At 38.1% G+C, this 23,977-nt stretch overlaps 1 protein-coding gene across 1 annotated transcript in view; it reads right to left on the reverse strand.

Moving 5' to 3' along the window:
- The window catches only part of LOC309653355 (uncharacterized protein), a 56,636-nt gene extending 33,341 nt beyond the window's left edge, over positions 1 to 23,295 (reverse strand). The window contains exons 1-2 of the mRNA XM_082447961.1: positions 23,214 to 23,295; positions 9,266 to 9,397 (exon numbers count right to left, since the gene is read on the reverse strand). Of these exons, the coding sequence (XP_082304087.1) occupies positions 9,266 to 9,397; positions 23,214 to 23,270 (189 nt within the window). The 5' untranslated portion in view covers positions 23,271 to 23,295. The remainder of the gene's footprint in view (positions 1 to 9,265; positions 9,398 to 23,213) is intronic.
- Positions 23,296 to 23,977: the final 682 nt, after the last annotated feature.

Consider the following 23,977-nt stretch of genomic DNA (forward strand, 5'->3'; position numbering starts at 1 on the left):
GTCTCTTATCTTGTCTTCAAAACTTACAAAGGCAGTTAACTTATGATCCCATAGTTCCACCACTGGGTTTAACACAAGTGTTTTAGTCTGGGTTCTACGGAGGAACAGAACCCATTAGCTGCCTGAGGTGGGTTGCAGGGGAGGGAAGAGTGCACGAGAGATTGAGAGAGAGACTGAGAGTGAGAGATTTCATTGAATTGTCTTAAAGTATTGTGAGTGCTGGGAAGTCTATAATATTCAGGGAAGTCTGAAACACTGAGGACTGTGGAAACAGCTGCTCATGCAGATCCCTTCTTTCCTTGAAAGGGCGATCTTTTCTGTTAAGGACTTTTAGAATGATCAAAAGATAACGCCTCATCCTTCGTTATGAAGGGTGCATTTATTTGCTAGGGCTGCCAGAAGCGAGGACCACAGATTACATGACCTAACAGAAATTAGCCCATTGAGATATACAGAGAGAGTAACAAGACAAACATAGTCATCTACAATGCAAGGACACCAATCGTACTGAATTAGGGCAAAACCTGATGGCCTCATTTTAACTTCATTACAGTACTAAAGACCCTATCTGCAGAGACTGTGGATTCTATTTCCAACGTGTTTGTACTGAAGGAAGAAAATTCCGTCCAAAACACACACTCCTGTAGTCTCCCAAATTTCATGTTCTTTTTTGCACGAGAAATGAATTCACTTCATGGAATCCCATCCTAAAATTCATTCTGGCAACAACTCTAAATGCCAACTCTTATTTAAATAGCATCTCTAGCTGTTAAACCCTGAAGGCAGACAACCTGTTTGCTTTCAAAACACAATGCTGGAAAGAAGAAGTAAATCTGTCACTGTTTGCAGATGAAATGATACTATATATACGGATTCCTAAAGAGGCTTCCAGGAACATACGAGAGGTAATCAATGAAAATGATAAAGGAGCATGATACAAAATTAGTGTACTGATATCGCTGGCATTCGTATATACTAATGATGAAACATCTGAAAGTGAACGTAAGAAAACCCTCCTCTTTACCATTACAACAAAAAGCATAACATATCTAGGACTCAGCCTACCTAAGGAGACAAAGGACCTGGATGCAGAAAATTATAAGACACTCATGAAAGAAATTAAAGGTGATACAAACACATGGAGAGATATGTCATATTCTTGGATAGGAAGAATCAACATTGTGAAAATGACTCTACAACCCAAAGCAAGCTACCGATTTAATGCAATCCCTATCAAACTACCACTGACATTTTTCACAGATCTAGAAGCAAAAATGTCACCATTTGTATGGGAACACAAAAGACCCCGAATAGCCAAAGCATTCTTGAAAGCCAAAAATGGAGCTGGAGGAACCAGGCTCCCTGACTTCAGACGATACTGCAAAGCTACAGTAATCAAGACATTATGGTACTGGCACAGAAACAGAAATATAGATCCAAGGCACAGGATAGAATGCCCAGAGATAAACACACGCACTTATGGTCACCTTATGTTTGATAAAGAAGGAAAGAATATAGAGTGGGGAAAAGACAGCCTCTTCAATAAGTGGTGCTGGGAAAACAGGACAGGTACATGGAAAAGTATGAAATGAGAACACTCCCTAACCCCATACTGAAAAATAAACTCAAAATGGATTAAACACCTAAATGTAAGGACAGGGACTATCAAACTCTGAGGGAAACCATCAGCAGAGCACTCTATGACAGAAATTACAGCAAGATCCTTTTTGACCACCTCCTAGAGAAATGGAAATAAAAAAAAAATAAACAACCGGGACCTAATGCAACTTTAACGATTTGCACAGCCAACGAAACCATACGCAAGACGAAAAGACCACCCTTAAAATGGAAGAACATATTTGCAAAGGAAGCAACAGACAAAGGATTCATCTCCAAAATTTACAAGCAGCTCATGCAGCTCAATATCAAAAACAAAAAAAACACAATCCAAAAGTGGGCTGAAGACCTAAAGAGACATTTCCCCACAGAAGATAGACAGATTGCCCGCAAACACATGAAAGAATGCTCCCCATCACTAATCGTTACGGAAAGGAAATCAAAACTAGGAGGAGATATCATCTCACACCTGTCAGAATGACCAGCATCCGATAAGCTAGAAACAATAAATGCTGGAGAGGGTGTGGAGAAAGGGAACACTCTTGCACTGTTGGTGGGAATCTAAATTGATACAGTCACTTTGGAGAACAGTATGGAGGTTCCTTAAAAAACGAAGAATACAGCTACCATACCAGCCAGCCATCCCACTACTGGGCGTATATCCAGAGAACAGCGTACTTCCAAAAGACACATGCACCCCAATGTTCACTGCAGCAGTATTTACAACACCCCGTTCATGGAAGCAACCTAAATGTCCATCGACGGGCCAACTGATAAGGAAGTTGTGGTACATATAGACAATGGAATATTCTCAGGCATGAAAAGGAATGAAATTGAGTCATTTGTGGAGACGTGGACGGATTTAGAGACTGTCATACAGAGTGAAGTCAGTCAGAATGTGAAAAACAAATATCGTCCATTCACACATGTATGTGGAACCTAGAGAAATGGTACATATGAACCGGTTTGCAGGGCAGATGTTGAGACAGAGATGGAGAGAACAAAAGTATGCACGCCAACGGAGGAAAACAGCAGTGGGGCGGTGATGGTGGTGTGCTCAATTGGGCAAAGGGATTGATATGTATACACTGATGTGTATAAAATTGATGACTGATTCAAGAAAATAAAAATTAAAATCAAATTAAAGATAAAAAAATAAAAAAAATACAAAGAATATGGAAGAAATGGACGTCTAATATTTTGCAGGTGGAATGTAAAATATAGCAAACACTTTGAAAAATCTCTTATCTTGTCTTCATAACTTACAAAGGCAGTTACCTTATGATCCCATATTTCCACTACTTGGTCTACCACAAGTGTTTTAGTCTGGGTTCTACAGAAGAACAGAACCCATTAGCTGCCTGAGGTGGGTTGGAGGGGAGGGAAGAGAGCACGAGAGATTGAGAGAGAGATTGAGATTGAGAGATTTCATTGAATTGTCTTAAAGCATTGTGAGTGCTGGGAAGTCTACAATATTCAGGGAAGTCTGACACACTGGAGACTGTGGAAACAGCTGGTCATGCAGATCCCTTTTTTCCTTGAAAGGGCTGTCTTTTCTGTTAAGGACATTTTGAATGATCAAAAGATAAAGCCTCATCCTTCGTTATGAAGGGTGCATTTATTTGCTAGGGCTGCCAGAAGCAAGGACCACAGATTACATACCTAACAGAAATTAGCCCATTGATATATACAGAGAGAGTAACAAGACAAACATAGCCATCTACAAACCAAGGACACCAATCGTACTGAATTAGGGCAAAACCTGATGGCCACATTTTAACTTCATTACAGTACCAAAGACCCTATCTCCAGAGACTGTGGATTATATTTGCAACCTGTTTGTACTGAAAGAAGAAAATTCCGTCCAAAACACACACTCCTGTAGTCTCCCAAATTTCATGTTCCTTTTGGCACGAGAAATGCTTTCTTTTCATGGAATCCCATCGTAAAACTCATTCTGGCAACAACTCTAAATGCCAACTCTTATTTAAATAGCATCTCTAGCTGTTAAACCCTGAAGGCAGACAACCTGTTTGCTTTCAAAACACAATGCTGGAAACAATAAGTAAAGCTGTCACTCTTTGCAGATGACATGATACTATATATACGGATTCCTAAAGAGGCTACCAGGAACATACGAGAGGTAAACAATGAATTTGGTAATGGAGCATGATACAAAATTAGTGTACGGAAATCGCTGGCATTCGTATATGCTAATGATGAAACATCTGAAAGTGAACGTAAGAAAACCCTCCTCTTTACCGTTACAACAAAATGCATAACATATCTAGGACTCAGCCTACCTAAGGAGACAAAAGACCTGGATGCAGAAAATTATAAGACACTGATGAAAGAAATTAAAGGTGATACAAACACATGGAGAGATATGTCATATTCTTGGATAGGAAGAATCAACATTGTGAAAATGAGTCTACTACCCAAAGCAAGCTACCAATTTAATGCAATCCCTATCAAACTACCACTGGCATTTTTCACAGATCTAGAAGCAAAAATGTCACCATTGGTATGGGAACACAAAAGACCCCGAATAGCCAAAGCATTCTTTTTTTTTTTTTTTTTTTTTTTTTCATGTAATGTCTGAAACATTTATATTAACATATTTCCATACATATTTCCATACAAATACAAATACAAGATTTTTAGAAATTTCATGTAATGTCTGAAACATTTATATTAACATATTTCCATACATATTTCCATACAAATATAAGATTTTTAGGAATTTCATGTAATGTCTGAAACATTTATATTAACATATTTCCATACAAATAACCCAATGAAAGTTTAGTATTAGTTGTTTTGTTTGTTTTTTTATACTGCAGGTTCTTATTAGGCATCAATTTTGTACACATCAGTGTATACATGTCAATCCCAATCGCCCAATTCAGCACACCACCATCCTCACCTCACCGCAGTTTTCCCCCCATGGTGTCCATATGTCCATTCTCTACATCTGTGTCTCAACTTCTGCCCTGCAAACTGGCTCATCTGTACCATTTTTCTAGGTTCCACATACATGCATTAATATATGATATTTGTTTTTCTCTTTCTGACTTACTTCACTCTGTATGACAGTCTCTAGATCCATCCACGTCTCAACAAATGACTCAATTTCGTTCCTTTTTATGGCTGAGTAATATTCCATTGTATATATGTACCACATCTTCTTTAACCATTCGTCTGTTGATGGGCATTTAGGTTGCTTCCATGACCTGGCTATTGTAAATAGTGCTGCAATGAACATTCGGGTGCATGTGTCTTTTTGAATTACGGTTTTCTCTGGGTATATGCCCAGTAGTGGGATTGCTGGGTCATATGGTAATTCTATTTTTAGTTTTTTAAGGAACCTCCATATTGTTCTCCAGAGTGGCTGTATCAATTTACATTCCCACCAACAGTGCAAGAGGGTTCCCTTTTCTCCACACCCTCTCCAGCATTTGTTGTTTGTAGATTTTCTGATGATCCTCATTTTAACAGGAGTGAGGTGATACCTCATTGTAGTTTTGATTTGCATTTCTCTAATAATTAGTGATGTTGAGCAGCTTTTCATGTGCTTCGTGGCCGTCTGTATGTCTTCTTTGGAGAAATGTCTATTTAGGTCTTCTGCCCATTTTTGGATTGGGGTGTTTGTTTCTTTGATATTGAGCTGAATGAGCTGTTTATATATTTTGGAGATTAATCCTTTGTCCGTTGATTCATTTGCAAATATTTTCTCCCATTCTGAGGGTTGTCTTTTCGTCTTGTTTATGGTTTCCTTTGCTGTGCAAAAGCTTTGAAGTTTCATTAGGTCCCACTTGTTTATTTTTGTTTTTATTTCCATTACTCTAGGAGGTGGATCAAAAAAGATCTTGCTGTGATTTATGTCAAAGAGTGTTCTTCCTATGTTTTCCTCTAAGAGATTTATAGTGTCCAGTCTTATATTTAGGTCTCTAATCCATTTTGAGTTTATTTTTGTGTATGGTGTTAGGGAGTATTCTAATTTCATTCTTTTACATGTAGCTGTCCAGTTTTCCCAGCACCACTTATTGAAGAGACTGTCTTTTCTCCATTGTATATCTTTGCCTCCTTTGTCATAGATTAGTTGACCATAGGTGCGTGGGTTAATCTCTGGGCTTTCTATCTTGTTCCATTGATCTATGTTTCTGTTTTTGTGCCAGTACCATATTGTCTTGATTACTGTAGCTTTGTAGTATAGTCTGAAGTCAGGGAGTCTGATTCCTCCAGCTCCATTTTTTTGCCTCAAGACTGCTTTGGCTATTCGGGGTCTTTTGTGTCTCCATACAAATTTTAAGATGATTTGTTCTAGCTCCGTAAAAAATGCCATTGGTAATTTGATAGGGATTGCATTGAATCTGTAGATTGCTTTGGGTAGTATACTCATTTTCACAATGTTGATTCTTCCAATCCAAGAACATGGTATATCTCTCCATCTGTTGGTATCATCTTTAATTTCTTTCATCAGTGTCTTATAGTTTTCTGCATACAGGTCTTTTGTCTCCCTAGGTAGGTTTATTCCTAGGTATTTTATTCTTTTTGTTGCAATGGTAAATGGGAGTGTTTCCATAATTTCTCTTTCAGATTTTTCATCATTAGTGTATAGGAATGCAAGAGATTTCTGTGCATTAATTTTGTATCCTGCAACTTTACCATATTCATTAATTAGCTCTAGCAGTTTTCTGGTGGCAGTTTTAGGATTCTCTATGTATAGTATCATGTCATCCGCAAACAGTGACAGTTTTACTTCCTCTTTTCCAATTTGTATTCCTTTTATTTCTTTTTCTTCTCTGATTGCCGTGGCTAGGACTTCCAGAACTATGTTGAATAATAGTGGTGAGAGTGGACATCCTTGTCTCGTTCCTGATCTTAGAGGAAATGCTTTCAGTTTTTCACCATTGAGAATGATGTTTGCTGTGGGTTTGTCATATATGGCCTTTATTATGTTGAGGTAGGTTCCCTCTATGCCCACTTTCTGGAGAGTTTTTATCATAAATGGGTGTTGAATTTTGTCAAAAGCTTTTTCTGCATCTATTGAGATGATCATATGGTTTTTATTCTTCAGTTTGTTAATATGGTGTATCACATTGATTGATTTGCGTATATTGAAGAATCCTTGCATCCCTGGGATAAATCCCACTTGATCGTGGTGTATGATCCTTTTAATGTGTTGTTGGATTCTGTTTGCTAGTATTTTGTTGAGGATTTTTGCATCTATATTCATCAGTGATGTTGGTCTGTAATTTTCTTTTTTTGTAGTGTCTTTGTCTGGTTTTGGTATCAGGGTGATGGTGGCCTCATAGAATGAGTTTGGGAGTGTTCCTTCCTCTGCAATTTTTTGGAAGAGTTTTAGAAGGATGGGTGTTAGCTCTTCTCTAAATGTTTGATAGAATTCACCTGTGAAGCCATCTGGTCCTGGACTTTTGTTTGTTGGAAGATTTTTAATCACAGTTTCAATTTCATTACTTGTGATTGGTCTGTTCATATTTTCTGTTTCTTCCTGATTCAGTCTTGGAAGGTTATACCTTTCTAAGAATTTGTCCATTTCTTCCAGGTTGTCCATTTTATTGGCATAAAGTTGCTTATAGTAGTCTCTTAGGATGTTTTGTATTTCTGCAGTGTCTGTTGTAACTTCTCCTTTTTCATTTCTGATTTTATTGATTTGAGTCCTCTCCCTCTTTTTCTTGATGAGTCTGGCTAATGGCTTATCAATTTTGTTTATCTTCTCAAAGAACCAACTTTTAGTTTTATTGATCTTTGCTATTGTTTTCTTTGTTTCTATCTCATTTATTTCTGCTCTGATCTTTATGATTTCTTTCCTTCTGCTAACTTTGGGTTTTGTTTGTTCTTCTTTCTCTAGTTTCTTTAGGTGTAAGGGTGTAAGGTTAGATTGTTTACTTGAGATTTTTCTTGTTTCTTTAGGTAGGCTTGTATAGCTATAAACTTCCCTCTTAGAACCGCTTTTGCTGCATCCCATAGGTTTTGGGTCGTCGTGTTTTCATTGTCATTTGTCTCTAGGTATTTTTTTATTTCCTCTTTGATTTCTTCAGTGATCTTTTGGTTATTTAGTAACGTATTGTTTAGCCTCCATGTGTTTGTCTTTTTTACGTTTTTTTCCCTGTAATTCATTTCTAATCTCATAGCGTTGTGGTCAGAAAAGATGCTTGGTATGATTTCAATTTTCTTAAATTTACTGAGGCTTGATTTGTGACCCAAGATGTGATCTATCCTGGAGAATGTTCCGTGCGCACTTGAGAAGAAAGTGTAATCTGCTGTTTTTGGATGGAATGTCCTATATATATCAATTAAATCTATCTGGTCTATTGTGTCATTTAAAGCTTCTGTTTCCTTATTTATTTTCATTTTGGATGATCTGTCCATTGGTGTAAGTGAAGTGTTAAAGTCCCCCACTATTATTGTGTTACTGTCGATTTCCTCTTTTATAGCTGTTAGCAGTTGCCTTATGTATTGAGGTGCTCCTATGTTGGGTGCATATATATTTATAATTGTTATATCTTCTTCTTGGATTGATCCCTGGATCATTATGTAGTGTCCTTCCTTGCCTCTTGTAACATTCTTTATTTTAAAGTCTATTTTATCTGATATGAGTATAGCTACTCCAGCTTTCTTTTGATTTCCATTTGCATGGAATATCTTTTTCCATCCCCTAACTTTCAGTCTGTATGTGTCCCTAGGTCTAAAGTGGGTCTCTTGTAGACAGCATATATATGGGTCCTGTTTTTGTATCCATTCAGCCAGTCTATGTCTTTTGGTTGGGGCGTTTAATCCATTCACGTTTAAGGTAATTATCGATATGTATGTTCCTATGACCATTTTCTTAATTGTTTTGGGTTTGTTTTTGTAGGTCCTTTTCTTCTCTTGTGTTTCCCACTTAGAGAAGTTCCTTTAGCATTTGTTGTAGAGCTGGTTTGGTGGTGCTGAATTCTCTTAGCTTTTGCTTGTCTGTAAAGCTTTTGATTTCTCCATCAAATCTAAATGAGATCCTTGCCGGATAGAGTAATCTTGGTTGTAGGTTCTTCCCTTTCATCACTTTAAGTATATCATGCCACTCCCTTCTGGCTTGCAGAGTTTCTGCTGAGAAATCAGCTGTTAACCTTATGGGAGTTCCCTTGTATGTTATTTGTCGTTTTTCCCTTGCTGCTTTCAATAATTTTTCTTTGTCTTTAATTTTTGCCACTTTGATTACTATGTGTCTCGGCGTGTTTCTCCTTGGGTTTATTCTGTATGGGACTCTCTGCGCTTCCTGGACTTGGGTGGCTATCTCCTTTCCCATGTTAGGGAAGTTTTCGACTATAATCTCTTCAAATATTTTCTCTGGTCCTTTCTCTCTCTCTTCTCCTTCTGGGACCCCTATAATGCGAATGTTGTTGCGTTTAATGTTGTCCCAGAGGTCTCTTAGGCTGTCTTCATTTCTTTTCATTCTTTTTTCTTTAGTCTGTTCCGCAGCAGTGAATTCCACCATTCTGTCTTCCAGGTCACTTATCCATTCTTCTGCCTCAGTTATTCTGCTATTGATTCCTTCTAGTGTAGTTTTCATTTCAGTTATTGTATTGGTCGTCTCTGTTTGTTTGTTCTTTAATTCTTCTAGGTCTTTGTTAATCATTTCTTGCACCTTCTCAATCTTTGCCTCCATTCTTATTCCGAGGTCCTGGATCATCTTCACTATCATTATTCTGAATTCTTTCTCTGGAAGGTTGCCTATCTCCACTTCATTTAGTTGTTTTTCTGGGTTTTTTTCTTGTTCCTTCATCTGGTATATAGCCCTCTGCCTTTTCATCTTCTCTATCTTTCTGTAACTGTGGTTTTTGGTCCGCAGGCTGCAGGATTGTAGTTTTTCTTGCTTCTGCTCTCTGCCCTCTGGTGGTTGAGGCTATCTAAGAGGCTTGATGGGAGGCTCTGGTCCAAAGCATTCTTGAAAGCGAAAAATGGAGCTGGAGGAATCAGGCTCCCTGACTTCAGACGATACTGCAAAGCTACAATAATCAAGACATTATGGTACTGGCACAGAAACAGAAATATAGATCCAAGGCACAGGATAGAATGCCCAGAGATAAACACACACACTTATGGTCACCTTATGTTTGATAAAGAAGGAAAGAATATAGAATGGGGAAAAGACAGCCTCTTCAATAAGTGGTGCTGGGAAAACTGGACAGGTACATGGAAAAGTATGAAATGAAAACACTCCTTAACCCCATACTCAAAAATAAAATCAAAATGGATTAAACACCTAAATGTAAGGACAGGCACTATCAAACTCTTAGGGGAAAACATGAGCAGAACACTCTATGACAGAAATTACAGCAAGATCCTTTTTGACCACCTCCTAGAGAAATGGAAATAAAGACAAAAATAAACAACCGGGACCTAATGCAACTTTAACGATTTGCACAGCCAACGAAACCATACGCAAGACAAAAAGACCACCCTTAAAATGCAAGAACATATTTGCAAAGGAAGCAACAGACAAAGGATTCATCTCCAAAATTTACAAGCAGCTCATGCAGCTCAATATCAAAAACAAAACAAACGCAATCCAAAAGTGGGCTGAAGACCTAAAGAGACATTTCCGCACAGAAGATAGACAGATTGCCCACAAACACATGAAAGAATGCTCCCCATCACTAATCGTTACGGAAACGAAATCAAAACTATGAGGAGATATCATCTCACACCTGTCAGAATGGCCAGCATCAGATAAGCTAGAAACAATAAATGCTGGAGAGGGTGTGGAGAAAGGGAACACTCTTGCACTGTTGTTGGGAATCTAAATTGATACAGTCACTATGGAGAACAGTATGGAGGTTTCTTAAAAACGAAGAATTCAGCTACCATACGAGCCAGCAATCCCACTACTGGGCATATACCCAGAGAACAGCGTACTTCCAGAAGACACATGCACCCCAATGTTCACTGCAGCAGTATTTACAACACCCCGGTCATGGAAGCAACCTAAATGCCCATCGACAGGCCAATGGATAAGGAAGTTGTGGTACATATAGACAATGGAATATTCCTCAGGCATGAAAAGGAATGAAATTGAGTCATTTGTGGAGACGTGGATGGGTTTAGAGACTGTCATACAGAGTGAAGTCAGTCAGAAAGTGAAAAACAAATATCGTACATTCACACATGTATGTGGAACCTAGAGAAATGGTACATATGAACCGGTTTGTAGGGCAGATGTTGAGATACAGATGGAGAGAACAAATTATGCACACCAAGGGAGGAAAACAGCAGTGGGGCGGTAATGGTGGTGTGCTCAATTGGGCAAAGGGATTGATATGTATACACTAATGTGTATAAAATTGATGACTGATTCAAGAAAATTAAAATAAAATTAAAGTTAAAAAAATAAAAAAGTACAAAGAACATGGAAGAAATGGACGTCTAATACTTTGCTGGTGGAATGTAAAATATAGCAAACACTTTGACAAATCTCTTATCTTTTCTTCAAAACTTACAAAGGCAGTTACCGTATGATCCCATAGTTCCACTACTGGGTCTAACACAAGTGTTTTAGTCTGGGTTCTACAGAGGAACAGAACCCATTAGCTACCTGAGGTGGGTTGGAGGGGACGGAAGAGAGCATGAGAGATTGAGACAGAGATTGAGATTGAGAGATTGCATTGAATTGTCTTAAAGTATTGTGAGGGCTGGGAAGTCTAAAATATTCAGGGAAGTCTGACACACTGGAGACTGTGGAAACACCTGGTCATGCAGATCCCTTTTTTCCTTGAAACGGCTGTCTTTTCTGTTAAGGACTTTTAGAATGATCAAAAGATAACGCCTCATCCTTCGTTATGAAAGGTGCATTTATTTGCTAGGGCTGCCAGAAGCAAGGACCACAGATTGCATGAACTAACAGAAATTAGCCCATTGATATATACGGAGAGAGTAACAAGACAAACATAGCCATCTACAATCCAAGGACACCAATCGTACTGAATTAGGGCAAAACCTGATGGCCTCATTCTTACTTCATTACAGTACTAAAGACCCTATCTCCAGAGACTGTGGATTCTATTTACAACGTGTTTTAACTGCAGGAAGAAAATTCCGTCCAAAACACACACTCCTGTAGTCTCCCAAATTTCATGTTCTTTTTTGCACGAGAAATGCATTCACTTCATGGAATCCCATCCTAAAACTCATTTTGGCAACAACTCTAAATGCCAACTCTTATTTAAATAGCATCTCTAGCTGTTAAACCCTGAAGGCAGACAACCTGTTTGCTTTCAAAACACAATGCTGGAAAGAAGAAGTAAAGCTGTCACTGTTTGCAGATGACATGATACTATATATACGGATTCGTAAAGAGGCTACCAGGAACATACGAGAGGTAATCAATGAATTTGGTAAAGGAGCATGATACAAAATTAGTGTACTGAAATCGCTGCCATTCGTATATACTAATGATGAAACATCTGAAAGTGAACGTAGAAAACCCTCCTCTTTCCCATTACAACAAAAAGCATAACATATCTAGGGCTCAGCCTACCTAAGGAGACAAAAGACCTGGATGCAGAAAATTATAAGACACTGATGAAAGAAATTAAAGGTGATACAAACACATGGAGAGATATGTAGCATTCTTGGATAGGAAGAATCAACATTGTGAAAATGACTCTACTACCCAAAGCAAGCTACCGATTTAATGCAATCCCTATCAAACTACCACTGGCATTTTTCACAGATCTAGAAGCAAAAATGTCACCATTTGTATGGGAACACAAAAGACCCCGAATAGCCAAAGCATTCTTGAAAGCGAAAAATGGAGATGGAGAAATCAGGGTCCCTGACTTCAGACGATACTGCAAAGTTACAGTAATCAAGACATTATGGTACTGGCACAGAAACCGAAATATAGATCCAAGGCACAGGATAGAATGCCCAGAGATAAATACACGCAGTTATGGTCACCTTATGTTTGATAAAGAAGGAAAGAATATAGAGTGGGGAAAAGACAGCCTCTTCAATAAGTGGTGCTGGGAAAACTGGACAGGTACATGGAAAAGTATGAAATGAAAACACTCCCTAACCCCATACTCAAAAATAAACTCAAAATGGATTAAACACCTAAATGTAAGGACAGGCACTATCAAACTCTTAGGGGAAAACATCAGCAGAACACTCTATGACAGAAATTACAGCAAGATCCTTTTTGACCTCCTCCTAGAGAAATGGAAATAAAAACAAAAATAACCAACTGGGACGTAATGCAACTGAAAAGATTTGCACAGGCAACGAAACCATACTCAAGACGAAAAGACCACCCTTAAAATGGAAGAACATATTTGCAAAGGAAGCAACATACAAAGGATTCATCTCCAAAATTTACAAGCAGCTCATGCAGCTGAATATCAAAAACAAAACAAACGCAATCCAAAAGTGGGCTGAAGACCTAAAGAGACATTTCCCCACAGAAGATAGACAGATTGCCCACAAACACATGAAAGAATGCTCCCCATCACTAATCGTTACGGAAAGGAAATCAAAACTACGAGGAGATATCATCTCACCCCTGTCAGAATGACCAGAATCAGATAAGCTAGAGACAATAAATGCTGGAGAGGGTGTGGAGAAAGGGAACACTCTTGCACTGTTGGGGGGAATCTAAATTGATACAGTCACTATGGAGAACAGTATGGAGGTTCCTTAAAAAACGAAGAATACAACTACCATACGAGCCAGCAATCCCACAACTGGGCATATACCCAGAGAACAGCGTACTTCCAAAAGACACATGCACCCCAATGTTCACTGCAGCAGTATTTACAACACCCCGGTCATGGAAGCAACCTAAATGCCCATAGACAGGCCAATGGATAAGGAAGTTGTGGTACATATAGACAATGGAATATTCCTCAGCCATGATAAGGAATGAAATTGAGTCATTTGTGGAGACGTGGATGGATTTAGAGACTGTCATACAGAGTGAAGTCAGTCAGAAAGTGAAAAACATGTATCGTACATTCACACATGTATGTGGAACACAGAGAAATGGTACATATGAACCGGTTTGCAAGGCAGATGTTGAGACACAGATGGAGAGAACAAAATTATGCACACCAAGGGAGGAAAATAGCAGTGGGGCGGTGATGATGGTGTGCTCAATAGGGCAAAGGGTTTGATATGTATACACTGATGTGTATAAAATTGATGACTGTTTCAAGAAAATAAAAAATAAAATCAAATTAAACTTAAAAAAATAAAAAATATACAAAGAATATGGAAGAAATGGACGTCTAATACTTTGCTGGTGGAATGTAAAATATAGCAAACACTTTGAAAAGTCTCTTATCTTGTCTTCAAAACTTACAAAGGCAGTTAACTTATGATCCCATAGTTCCACCACTGGGTTTAACACAAGTGTTTTAGTCTGGGTTCTACGGAGGAACAGAACCCATTAGCTGCCTGAGGTGGGTTGCAGGGGAGGGAAGAGTGCACGAGAGATTGAGAGAGAGACTGAGAGTGAGAGATTTCATTGAATTGTCTTAAAGTATTGTGAGTGCTGGGAAGTCTATAATATTCAGGGAAGTCTGAAACACTGAGGACTGTGGAAACAGCTGCTCATGCAGATCCCTTCTTTCCTTGAAAGGGCGATCTTTTCTGTTAAGGACTTTTAGAATGATCAAAAGATAACGCCTCATCCTTCGTTATGAAGGGTGCATTTATTTGCTAGGGCTGCCAGAAGCGAGGACCACAGATTACATGACCTAACAGAAATTAGCCCATTGAGATATACAGAGAGAGTAACAAGACAAACATAGTCATCTACAATGCAAGGACACCAATCGTACTGAATTAGGGCAAAACCTGATGGCCTCATTTTAACTTCATTACAGTACTAAAGACCCTATCTGCAGAGACTGTGGATTCTATTTCCAACGTGTTTGTACTGAAGGAAGAAAATTCCGTCCAAAACACACACTCCTGTAGTCTCCCAAATTTCATGTTCTTTTTTGCACGAGAAATGAATTCACTTCATGGAATCCCATCCTAAAATTCATTCTGGCAACAACTCTAAATGCCAACTCTTATTTAAATAGCATCTCTAGCTGTTAAACCCTGAAGGCAGACAACCTGTTTGCTTTCAAAACACAATGCTGGAAAGAAGAAGTAAATCTGTCACTGTTTGCAGATGAAATGATACTATATATACGGATTCCTAAAGAGGCTTCCAGGAACATACGAGAGGTAATCAATGAAAATGATAAAGGAGCATGATACAAAATTAGTGTACTGATATCGCTGGCATTCGTATATACTAATGATGAAACATCTGAAAGTGAACGTAAGAAAACCCTCCTCTTTACCATTACAACAAAAAGCATAACATATCTAGGACTCAGCCTACCTAAGGAGACAAAGGACCTGGATGCAGAAAATTATAAGACACTCATGAAAGAAATTAAAGGTGATACAAACACATGGAGAGATATGTCATATTCTTGGATAGGAAGAATCAACATTGTGAAAATGACTCTACAACCCAAAGCAAGCTACCGATTTAATGCAATCCCTATCAAACTACCACTGACATTTTTCACAGATCTAGAAGCAAAAATGTCACCATTTGTATGGGAACACAAAAGACCCCGAATAGCCAAAGCATTCTTGAAAGCCAAAAATGGAGCTGGAGGAACCAGGCTCCCTGACTTCAGACGATACTGCAAAGCTACAGTAATCAAGACATTATGGTACTGGCACAGAAACAGAAATATAGATCCAAGGCACAGGATAGAATGCCCAGAGATAAACACACGCACTTATGGTCACCTTATGTTTGATAAAGAAGGAAAGAATATAGAGTGGGGAAAAGACAGCCTCTTCAATAAGTGGTGCTGGGAAAACAGGACAGGTACATGGAAAAGTATGAAATGAGAACACTCCCTAACCCCATACTGAAAAATAAACTCAAAATGGATTAAACACCTAAATGTAAGGACAGGGACTATCAAACTCTGAGGGAAACCATCAGCAGAGCACTCTATGACAGAAATTACAGCAAGATCCTTTTTGACCACCTCCTAGAGAAATGGAAATAAAAAAAAAATAAACAACCGGGACCTAATGCAACTTTAACGATTTGCACAGCCAACGAAACCATACGCAAGACGAAAAGACCACCCTTAAAATGGAAGAACATATTTGCAAAGGAAGCAACAGACAAAGGATTCATCTCCAAAATTTACAAGCAGCTCATGCAGCTCAATATCAAAAACAAAAAAAACACAATCCAAAAGTGGGCTGAAGACCTAAAGAGACATTTCCCCACAGAAGATAGACAGATTGCCCGCAAACACATGAAAGAATGCTCCCCATCACTAATCGTTACGGAAAGGAAATCAAAACTAGGAGGAGATATCATCTCACACCTGTCAGAATGACCAGCATCCGATAAGCTAGAAACAATAAATGCTGGAGAGGGTGTGGAGAAAGGGAACACTCTTGCACTGTTGGTGGGAATCTAAATTGATACAGTCACTTTGGAGAACAGTATGGAGGTTCCTTAAAAAACGAAGAATACAGCTACCATACCAGCCAGCCATCCCACTACTGGGCGTATATCCAGAGAACAGCGTACTTCCAAAAGACACATGCACCCCAATGTTCACTGCAGCAGTATTTACAACACCCCGTTCATGGAAGCAACCTAAATGTCCATCGACGGGCCAACTGATAAGGAAGTTGTGGTACATATAGACAATGGAATATTCTCAGGCATGAAAAGGAATGAAATTGAGTCATTTGTGGAGACGTGGACGGATTTAGAGACTGTCATACAGAGTGAAGTCAGTCAGAATGTGAAAAACAAATATCGTCCATTCACACATGTATGTGGAACCTAGAGAAATGGTACATATGAACCGGTTTGCAGGGCAGATGTTGAGACAGAGATGGAGAGAACAAAAGTATGCACGCCAACGGAGGAAAACAGCAGTGGGGCGGTGATGGTGGTGTGCTCAATTGGGCAAAGGGATTGATATGTATACACTGATGTGTATAAAATTGATGACTGATTCAAGAAAATAAAAATTAAAATCAAATTAAAGATAAAAAAATAAAAAAAATACAAAGAATATGGAAGAAATGGACGTCTAATATTTTGCAGGTGGAATGTAAAATATAGCAAACACTTTGAAAAATCTCTTATCTTGTCTTCATAACTTACAAAGGCAGTTACCTTATGATCCCATATTTCCACTACTTGGTCTACCACAAGTGTTTTAGTCTGGGTTCTACAGAAGAACAGAACCCATTAGCTGCCTGAGGTGGGTTGGAGGGGAGGGAAGAGAGCACGAGAGATTGAGAGAGAGATTGAGATTGAGAGATTTCATTGAATTGTCTTAAAGCATTGTGAGTGCTGGGAAGTCTACAATATTCAGGGAAGTCTGACACACTGGAGACTGTGGAAACAGCTGGTCATGCAGATCCCTTTTTTCCTTGAAAGGGCTGTCTTTTCTGTTAAGGACATTTTGAATGATCAAAAGATAAAGCCTCATCCTTCGTTATGAAGGGTGCATTTATTTGCTAGGGCTGCCAGAAGCAAGGACCACAGATTACATACCTAACAGAAATTAGCCCATTGATATATACAGAGAGAGTAACAAGACAAACATAGCCATCTACAAACCAAGGACACCAATCGTACTGAATTAGGGCAAAACCTGATGGCCACATTTTAACTTCATTACAGTACCAAAGACCCTATCTCCAGAGACTGTGGATTATATTTGCAACCTGTTTGTACTGAAAGAAGAAAATTCCGTCCAAAACACACACTCCTGTAGTCTCCCAAATTTCATGTTCCTTTTGGCACGAGAAATGCTTTCTTTTCATGGAATCCCATCGTAAAACTCATTCTGGCAACAACTCTAAATGCCAACTCTTATTTAAATAGCATCTCTAGCTGTTAAACCCTGAAGGCAGACAACCTGTTTGCTTTCAAAACACAATGCTGGAAACAATAAGTAAAGCTGTCACTCTTTGCAGATGACATGATACTATATATACGGATTCCTAAAGAGGCTACCAGGAACATACGAGAGGTAAACAATGAATTTGGTAATGGAGCATGATACAAAATTAGTGTACGGAAATCGCTGGCATTCGTATATGCTAATGATGAAACATCTGAAAGTGAACGTAAGAAAACCCTCCTCTTTACCGTTACAACAAAATGCATAACATATCTAGGACTCAGCCTACCTAAGGAGACAAAAGACCTGGATGCAGAAAATTATAAGACACTGATGAAAGAAATTAAAGGTGATACAAACACATGGAGAGATATGTCATATTCTTGGATAGGAAGAATCAACATTGTGAAAATGAGTCTACTACCCAAAGCAAGCTACCAATTTAATGCAATCCCTATCAAACTACCACTGGCATTTTTCACAGATCTAGAAGCAAAAATGTCACCATTGGTATGGGAACACAAAAGACCCCGAATAGCCAAAGCATTCTTTTTTTTTTTTTTTTTTTTTTTTTCATGTAATGTCTGAAACATTTATATTAACATATTTCCATACATATTTCCATACAAATACAAATACAAGATTTTTAGAAATTTCATGTAATGTCTGAAACATTTATATTAACATATTTCCATACATATTTCCATACAAATATAAGATTTTTAGGAATTTCATGTAATGTCTGAAACATTTATATTAACATATTTCCATACAAATAACCCAATGAAAGTTTAGTATTAGTTGTTTTGTTTGTTTTTTTATACTGCAGGTTCTTATTAGGCATCAATTTTGTACACATCAGTGTATACATGTCAATCCCAATCGCCCAATTCAGCACACCACCATCCTCACCTCACCGCAGTTTTCCCCCCATGGTGTCCATATGTCCATTCTCTACATCTGTGTCTCAACTTCTGCCCTGCAAACTGGCTCATCTGTACCATTTTTCTAGGTTCCACATACATGCATTAATATATGATATTTGTTTTTCTCTTTCTGACTTACTTCACTCTGTATGACAGTCTCTAGATCCATCCACGTCTCAACAAATGACTCAATTTCGTTCCTTTTTATGGCTGAGTAATATTCCATTGTATATATGTACCACATCTTCTTTAACCATTCGTCTGTTGATGGGCATTTAGGTTGCTTCCATGACCTGGCTATTGTAAATAGTGCTGCAATGAACATTCGGGTGCATGTGTCTTTTTGAATTACGGTTTTCTCTGGGTATATGCCCAGTAGTGGGATTGCTGGGTCATATGGTAATTCTATTTTTAGTTTTTTAAGGAACCTCCATATTGTTCTCCAGAGTGGCTGTATCAATTTACATTCCCACCAACAGTGCAAGAGGGTTCCCTTTTCTCCACACCCTCTCCAGCATTTGTTGTTTGTAGATTTTCTGATGATCCTCATTTTAACAGGAGTGAGGTGATACCTCATTGTAGTTTTGATTTGCATTTCTCTAATAATTAGTGATGTTGAGCAGCTTTTCATGTGCTTCGTGGCCGTCTGTATGTCTTCTTTGGAGAAATGTCTATTTAGGTCTTCTGCCCATTTTTGGATTGGGGTGTTTGTTTCTTTGATATTGAGCTGAATGAGCTGTTTATATATTTTGGAGATTAATCCTTTGTCCGTTGATTCATTTGCAAATATTTTCTCCCATTCTGAGGGTTGTCTTTTCGTCTTGTTTATGGTTTCCTTTGCTGTGCAAAAGCTTTGAAGTTTCATTAGGTCCCACTTGTTTATTTTTGTTTTTATTTCCATTACTCTAGGAGGTGGATCAAAAAAGATCTTGCTGTGATTTATGTCAAAGAGTGTTCTTCCTATGTTTTCCTCTAAGAGATTTATAGTGTCCAGTCTTATATTTAGGTCTCTAATCCATTTTGAGTTTATTTTTGTGTATGGTGTTAGGGAGTATTCTAATTTCATTCTTTTACATGTAGCTGTCCAGTTTTCCCAGCACCACTTATTGAAGAGACTGTCTTTTCTCCATTGTATATCTTTGCCTCCTTTGTCATAGATTAGTTGACCATAGGTGCGTGGGTTAATCTCTGGGCTTTCTATCTTGTTCCATTGATCTATGTTTCTGTTTTTGTGCCAGTACCATATTGTCTTGATTACTGTAGCTTTGTAGTATAGTCTGAAGTCAGGGAGTCTGATTCCTCCAGCTCCATTTTTTTGCCTCAAGACTGCTTTGGCTATTCGGGGTCTTTTGTGTCTCCATACAAATTTTAAGATGATTTGTTCTAGCTCCGTAAAAAATGCCATTGGTAATTTGATAGGGATTGCATTGAATCTGTAGATTGCTTTGGGTAGTATACTCATTTTCACAATGTTGATTCTTCCAATCCAAGAACATGGTATATCTCTCCATCTGTTGGTATCATCTTTAATTTCTTTCATCAGTGTCTTATAGTTTTCTGCATACAGGTCTTTTGTCTCCCTAGGTAGGTTTATTCCTAGGTATTTTATTCTTTTTGTTGCAATGGTAAATGGGAGTGTTTCCATAATTTCTCTTTCAGATTTTTCATCATTAGTGTATAGGAATGCAAGAGATTTCTGTGCATTAATTTTGTATCCTGCAACTTTACCATATTCATTAATTAGCTCTAGCAGTTTTCTGGTGGCAGTTTTAGGATTCTCTATGTATAGTATCATGTCATCCGCAAACAGTGACAGTTTTACTTCCTCTTTTCCAATTTGTATTCCTTTTATTTCTTTTTCTTCTCTGATTGCCGTGGCTAGGACTTCCAGAACTATGTTGAATAATAGTGGTGAGAGTGGACATCCTTGTCTCGTTCCTGATCTTAGAGGAAATGCTTTCAGTTTTTCACCATTGAGAATGATGTTTGCTGTGGGTTTGTCATATATGGCCTTTATTATGTTGAGGTAGGTTCCCTCTATGCCCACTTTCTGGAGAGTTTTTATCATAAATGGGTGTTGAATTTTGTCAAAAGCTTTTTCTGCATCTATTGAGATGATCATATGGTTTTTATTCTTCAGTTTGTTAATATGGTGTATCACATTGATTGATTTGCGTATATTGAAGAATCCTTGCATCCCTGGGATAAATCCCACTTGATCGTGGTGTATGATCCTTTTAATGTGTTGTTGGATTCTGTTTGCTAGTATTTTGTTGAGGATTTTTGCATCTATATTCATCAGTGATGTTGGTCTGTAATTTTCTTTTTTTGTAGTGTCTTTGTCTGGTTTTGGTATCAGGGTGATGGTGGCCTCATAGAATGAGTTTGGGAGTGTTCCTTCCTCTGCAATTTTTTGGAAGAGTTTTAGAAGGATGGGTGTTAGCTCTTCTCTAAATGTTTGATAGAATTCACCTGTGAAGCCATCTGGTCCTGGACTTTTGTTTGTTGGAAGATTTTTAATCACAGTTTCAATTTCATTACTTGTGATTGGTCTGTTCATATTTTCTGTTTCTTCCTGATTCAGTCTTGGAAGGTTATACCTTTCTAAGAATTTGTCCATTTCTTCCAGGTTGTCCATTTTATTGGCATAAAGTTGCTTATAGTAGTCTCTTAGGATGTTTTGTATTTCTGCAGTGTCTGTTGTAACTTCTCCTTTTTCATTTCTGATTTTATTGATTTGAGTCCTCTCCCTCTTTTTCTTGATGAGTCTGGCTAATGGCTTATCAATTTTGTTTATCTTCTCAAAGAACCAACTTTTAGTTTTATTGATCTTTGCTATTGTTTTCTTTGTTTCTATCTCATTTATTTCTGCTCTGATCTTTATGATTTCTTTCCTTCTGCTAACTTTGGGTTTTGTTTGTTCTTCTTTCTCTAGTTTCTTTAGGTGTAAGGGTGTAAGGTTAGATTGTTTACTTGAGATTTTTCTTGTTTCTTTAGGTAGGCTTGTATAGCTATAAACTTCCCTCTTAGAACCGCTTTTGCTGCATCCCATAGGTTTTGGGTCGTCGTGTTTTCATTGTCATTTGTCTCTAGGTATTTTTTTATTTCCTCTTTGATTTCTTCAGTGATCTTTTGGTTATTTAGTAACGTATTGTTTAGCCTCCATGTGTTTGTCTTTTTTACGTTTTTTTCCCTGTAATTCATTTCTAATCTCATAGCGTTGTGGTCAGAAAAGATGCTTGGTATGATTTCAATTTTCTTAAATTTACTGAGGCTTGATTTGTGACCCAAGATGTGATCTATCCTGGAGAATGTTCCGTGCGCACTTGAGAAGAAAGTGTAATCTGCTGTTTTTGGATGGAATGTCCTATATATATCAATTAAATCTATCTGGTCTATTGTGTCATTTAAAGCTTCTGTTTCCTTATTTATTTTCATTTTGGATGATCTGTCCATTGGTGTAAGTGAAGTGTTAAAGTCCCCCACTATTATTGTGTTACTGTCGATTTCCTCTTTTATAGCTGTTAGCAGTTGCCTTATGTATTGAGGTGCTCCTATGTTGGGTGCATATATATTTATAATTGTTATATCTTCTTCTTGGATTGATCCCTGGATCATTATGTAGTGTCCTTCCTTGCCTCTTGTAACATTCTTTATTTTAAAGTCTATTTTATCTGATATGAGTATAGCTACTCCAGCTTTCTTTTGATTTCCATTTGCATGGAATATCTTTTTCCATCCCCTAACTTTCAGTCTGTATGTGTCCCTAGGTCTAAAGTGGGTCTCTTGTAGACAGCATATATATGGGTCCTGTTTTTGTATCCATTCAGCCAGTCTATGTCTTTTGGTTGGGGCGTTTAATCCATTCACGTTTAAGGTAATTATCGATATGTATGTTCCTATGACCATTTTCTTAATTGTTTTGGGTTTGTTTTTGTAGGTCCTTTTCTTCTCTTGTGTTTCCCACTTAGAGAAGTTCCTTTAGCATTTGTTGTAGAGCTGGTTTGGTGGTGCTGAATTCTCTTAGCTTTTGCTTGTCTGTAAAGCTTTTGATTTCTCCATCAAATCTAAATGAGATCCTTGCCGGATAGAGTAATCTTGGTTGTAGGTTCTTCCCTTTCATCACTTTAAGTATATCATGCCACTCCCTTCTGGCTTGCAGAGTTTCTGCTGAGAAATCAGCTGTTAACCTTATGGGAGTTCCCTTGTATGTTATTTGTCGTTTTTCCCTTGCTGCTTTCAATAATTTTTCTTTGTCTTTAATTTTTGCCACTTTGATTACTATGTGTCTCGGCGTGTTTCTCCTTGGGTTTATTCTGTATGGGACTCTCTGCGCTTCCTGGACTTGGGTGGCTATCTCCTTTCCCATGTTAGGGAAGTTTTCGACTATAATCTCTTCAAATATTTTCTCTGGTCCTTTCTCTCTCTCTTCTCCTTCTGGGACCCCTATAATGCGAATGTTGTTGCGTTTAATGTTGTCCCAGAGGTCTCTTAGGCTGTCTTCATTTCTTTTCATTCTTTTTTCTTTAGTCTGTTCCGCAGCAGTGAATTCCACCATTCTGTCTTCCAGGTCACTTATCCATTCTTCTGCCTCAGTTATTCTGCTATTGATTCCTTCTAGTGTAGTTTTCATTTCAGTTATTGTATTGGTCGTCTCTGTTTGTTTGTTCTTTAATTCTTCTAGGTCTTTGTTAATCATTTCTTGCACCTTCTCAATCTTTGCCTCCATTCTTATTCCGAGGTCCTGGATCATCTTCACTATCATTATTCTGAATTCTTTCTCTGGAAGGTTGCCTATCTCCACTTCATTTAGTTGTTTTTCTGGGTTTTTTTCTTGTTCCTTCATCTGGTATATAGCCCTCTGCCTTTTCATCTTCTCTATCTTTCTGTAACTGTGGTTTTTGGTCCGCAGGCTGCAGGATTGTAGTTTTTCTTGCTTCTGCTCTCTGCCCTCTGGTGGTTGAGGCTATCTAAGAGGCTTGATGGGAGGCTCTGGTCCAAAGCATTCTTGAAAGCGAAAAATGGAGCTGGAGGAATCAGGCTCCCTGACTTCAGACGATACTGCAAAGCTACAATAATCAAGACATTATGGTACTGGCACAGAAACAGAAATATAGATCCAAGGCACAGGATAGAATGCCCAGAGATAAACACACACACTTATGGTCACCTTATGTTTGATAAAGAAGGAAAGAATATAGAATGGGGAAAAGACAGCCTCTTCAATAAGTGGTGCTGGGAAAACTGGACAGGTACATGGAAAAGTATGAAATGAAAACACTCCTTAACCCCATACTCAAAAATAAAATCAAAATGGATTAAACACCTAAATGTAAGGACAGGCACTATCAAACTCTTAGGGGAAAACATGAGCAGAACACTCTATGACAGAAATTACAGCAAGATCCTTTTTGACCACCTCCTAGAGAAATGGAAATAAAGACAAAAATAAACAACCGGGACCTAATGCAA

Source organism: Balaenoptera physalus (assembly GCF_965194825.1).
Source record: "Balaenoptera physalus genome assembly, chromosome: Y".
Lineage (NCBI taxonomy): Eukaryota > Metazoa > Chordata > Mammalia > Artiodactyla > Balaenopteridae > Balaenoptera > Balaenoptera physalus.